This window comes from Propithecus coquereli, unplaced genomic scaffold, assembly GCF_000956105.1.
Source record: "Propithecus coquereli isolate 6110/MARCELLA unplaced genomic scaffold, Pcoq_1.0 Scaffold268, whole genome shotgun sequence".
Lineage (NCBI taxonomy): Eukaryota > Metazoa > Chordata > Mammalia > Primates > Indriidae > Propithecus > Propithecus coquereli.
The window spans coordinates 875,166-879,082 of record NW_012148263.1 but is presented as its reverse complement, the minus strand read 5'-3'; the positions used below and the strand labels follow the sequence as shown (position 1 = coordinate 879,082).

General features: G+C 33.9%; 1 protein-coding gene across 1 annotated transcript in view; it reads left to right on the top strand.

Annotated features, from left to right (window-relative positions):
- GK5 (glycerol kinase 5 (putative)) overlaps positions 1-3,917 on the top strand; it is a 103,370-nt gene that overhangs the window by 34,213 nt on the left and 65,240 nt on the right. The window contains exon 5 of the mRNA XM_012647411.1: positions 1,215-1,359. Within this exon, the coding sequence (XP_012502865.1) occupies positions 1,215-1,359 (145 nt within the window). The remainder of the gene's footprint in view (positions 1-1,214; positions 1,360-3,917) is intronic.

Genomic DNA, 3,917 nt, shown 5'->3' with positions numbered 1-3,917 from the left:
ATGCCACATAGAATATAAAGAAATGCAAAGATTTGAGCACTGAACAAGATTGAAAAGGAAGTTAAAAGGACAAGACTGAAATATAGAGATAACTGAGTCTACAGATTTTCTTGATTGATGTATTGTCAATTATAATAAAAATGAAAGAAATAGAAATTTATATTACTATTTTTCACAAATAAACCAAAATCTTTAAATTTATTTTGGGGATGAGGTGGGGATTAACAAAAGTAGGTAAGTTCAACAAGTGGGTAAGTTCTCTGTAAGTGAATGTTTTGTTAAAACATCAGTTTTATAATTGTCCATCTATGTCCTTGTAATGTGTGGCAGGATAAAGTTTTCGGTTTGTTGTTTTTTTCAGTATATCTTACGAACCTTAAAACTCAAAGCTTGTTTTCTGTGTACTTAAGGTTTTTTTAAAGTAAATGTTTTGCTTATTAAGAAATAAATCTGAAACTATATGATATGTTTTATCTTTCATAATTAGATAAGTATAGATAGTATTAAATAAAATAATACATCCGAAATTTTGAGTACTTAATGTATTGGGATATTTCCTGCTGAGTTAGTACTAACTTGATTTCTAATAGGAAAGAATAAGAGCTTATTCTTTACTGGCTGGGATTGTGTTTTCTCAAGATTTTGATTCAGAGAGGCAATTTGATTCTAAGATATAATATTATAAATAATGTGAAAATATTCAGAATACGAGCCTACAAAATCAAAGATTAGCTGACAGCTTTATGTAGATGATATTACTATTTGAATAGCAGTGAATCAATGCTACCCTACTACTAAATATTGTAGACTTATCTGAGAGGCCTACAATAAAATTTAAGGGTACATATTCTAGTGAAATAAGAGTACTGCAAATACAGCCTCCTCCCTAATTCTCTCCCTTCACTTCATTCTTTCATAGTCAAGAATAGGTATAGAGGTAGAAAACAGTTGCTTAAAAAAATGTTTGTAAGTACCCAAGACACTGATACTTGCTAAAGGAATTCAAGATAGATGTGCTGTATTTTGTAAGTTTGAATACAGATTGTCCATTTAGGATAATATTGCTGTATTTGATTTCCTTAAGTGTTGAGACCACTTTTATAAGTAGTTAAAAGACCGGTTTGTTATTGCATTTGTTTGTATGTGAATAGAATTGACATGGAAACATCAATCATCATTAAATATATTTTCTTACAATATCTTTTTTTAAATAGCTGTTACATAGTTCCTGCCGAGTGCTTCACTTTTTCACTAGAAGTAAACGACTTTTTGCAGCCAGTTTGTTCACTTTCACAACCCAGCATAGTTCTTTGCGATTAGCCTGGATTTTACAGAATCTGACTGAGGTAAGAAAAGATTGTGTGTGTAGAAATAAGATAAAGACTATGGGGAAGAAAAAAATTCAAGGAATAAAAACAGTAATTGATTATTTCAGGGAAAATTAAGTGTCTACCATATATTGGAATGGATGGCAAGGCATAACTGATTTGTTTTTTAAAACTTTTTATTTTGTCAGCACATCTAGAAAGGTGAACAAAACAAAAATATACCACTCAGTGAGACAGTGTGGAACAAACATCTGTGTAACACCACCTGGATCAAAAACTAGAATGCTGTGATATTTTATATCACATTTTCTTTCTACTTTTACAATTTATGTGTTTATTCCTCAACACCATGCTTAAGTTTTGCCTAAATATTTTTGACCTATATAAATTGAATCGTACAGTGTATATCTTTTGCTTGTATTTTTAGTTGTCCAGCTAATTTTTTCTGTTTCTAGTAGAGACGGGGTCTCAGTCAGATTTCCAGATTTCCTTTGCTTAACATTGTGAAATATACCCATGTTGTGTGTCAGTTAATTTGCTTATAGTTTCAGTGCTCTTTACTATTCACTATATGATTTTGCCACAGTTTATTTATCTATTTTGTTCATGTACATTTGGGTTATTTCCAGTTTTTGGCTATTGTGAATAATGCTTCTCTTGATATACATGTAAATGCTGTGTCTATATAAATGAATTTTTAGGGCATGAATGTGTCTATATCTTCACCTTTAGTGAATAATGTCAAAACACTTTTCTAAAGTGGTTATTAATGTAACAGTTTACACACCCATCATCAGTGATGACAGGAATTTGGATTTCATTTATTATCACAATTGATATCAGTTTTTTATATTTCAGCCATATGGGTAAGAATAACTCATTGTGATTTTAGACTGGATACAAAACAAGATCCAAGTATGCTGTCTAAAGGGATACACGTTAGATGAAAAAATATAAATATGGGCTGGGCATGGTGGCTCACGCCTGTAATCCTAGTACTCTGGGAGGCCAAGGCAGGCAGAGCGTTTGAACTCAGGAGTTTGAGACCAGCCTGAGCAAGACTGAGACCCCGTCTCTAGTAGAAACAGAAAAAATTAGCTGGACATCTAAAAATAGAAACAAAAATTAGCTGGGCATGGTGGTGAGCACCTGTAGTCCCAGCTACTTGGGAGGCTGAGGCAGGAGGATCACTTGAGCCCAGGAGTTTGAGGTTGCTGTGAACTAGGCTGACGCCATGGTACTCGAGCCTGGGCAACAGAGTGAGACTCTGTCTCAAAAAAAATACAAGTATTTTAAAAGTAAATGAATGGAAAAGATGTATCATGCAAAGAGCAACCACAAAAAGCTGGAGTGGCTATGTTAATATAAGACAGTGTAGACTCTGAAACAAAAAAAATGTCACTAAAGATAAAAAGGGAATTTTATAATGAGAAGATCAATTCATCAGTAATATATAACAGTTATATACATATGTAATAATGTTGCTGAATGCAGGTATGGCTGCCTGCCACCTGAGAACCAAACATGAGAGGCGAGTGTTGGTGAAGGGAAGGTAGTTTATTCAAGTGCCAGCAGCCTGAGGAGATGGCAGACTGTTGTCTCAAAGACCATCTTGTCACCTCTGCTTACTGAGCAACTTATAATGGGAAGGGGTAAAGGTGGTTGATGACAGAAAGCAAGCATTGTGCCAGTAATAATGATTTGCTCTCTGGTTATCACCAAACAATAGGTCATCTGGTAGATCTTGTTATCAGCAGTCTGTGGGTGGCCTATTTTGGAGATTGTTTTCCAATCTTGTGCCCAGCAGCTGTGTAAGCAAGCAGCAGGTTAATTTTAAACTTTTAAGACAGAACAGGCCAAAGGCATACTGGAAGCAAAATGGCTTCCCTTTAGCCAGCCCAGCGTTACCGTCTGAATGGCCCTTGGGCTGTGCTTACAATAACATAGCCTCATAATACATGTAGCAAAAGCTGACAGAGGTGAAGGACAAAATAGATAATTGGACAGTAATAGTTGGAGACTTCAATACCCCACTTTCAAAAATGAATAGAACAACTAGACAGAAGATCAATAAGGAAATAGAAAGTTTGAATAACAATAAAAATGAACTAGACCTAATAGACATCCATCCAAAACAGCACATCCAAAAACAGCACAATATACATTCTTTTCAAGTACACGTGGAACCTTCTTGAGGAAAGACCATATGCTAGGCCATAATACAAGCCTCAATAAATTTAAAAGGATTGAAATCATATAAAGTATGTTCTCTGACCAAAAAGAAATGAAATTAGAAGTAAATAACAGAAGAAAATTTGGGAAGTTCAAAAATATGTGGAAATTAAACAATACACTTTTAGATACCCAAAGAAGAAATCACAAGAGAAATTAGGAAATACTTTGAGATGAATGAAATGGAGAAACAACATACCAAAATTTACTGGATTCAGGTAAAAAAGTGCCTAGAAGGAAATTTATGGCCAGACTATATTACATATAGAAGGCTATATTTAAAAAGAAGAAAAAAATCAAATCAATAATCTAGCATTCTACCTTAAGACACTGGAAAAAGATGAGCAAATTAGCAGA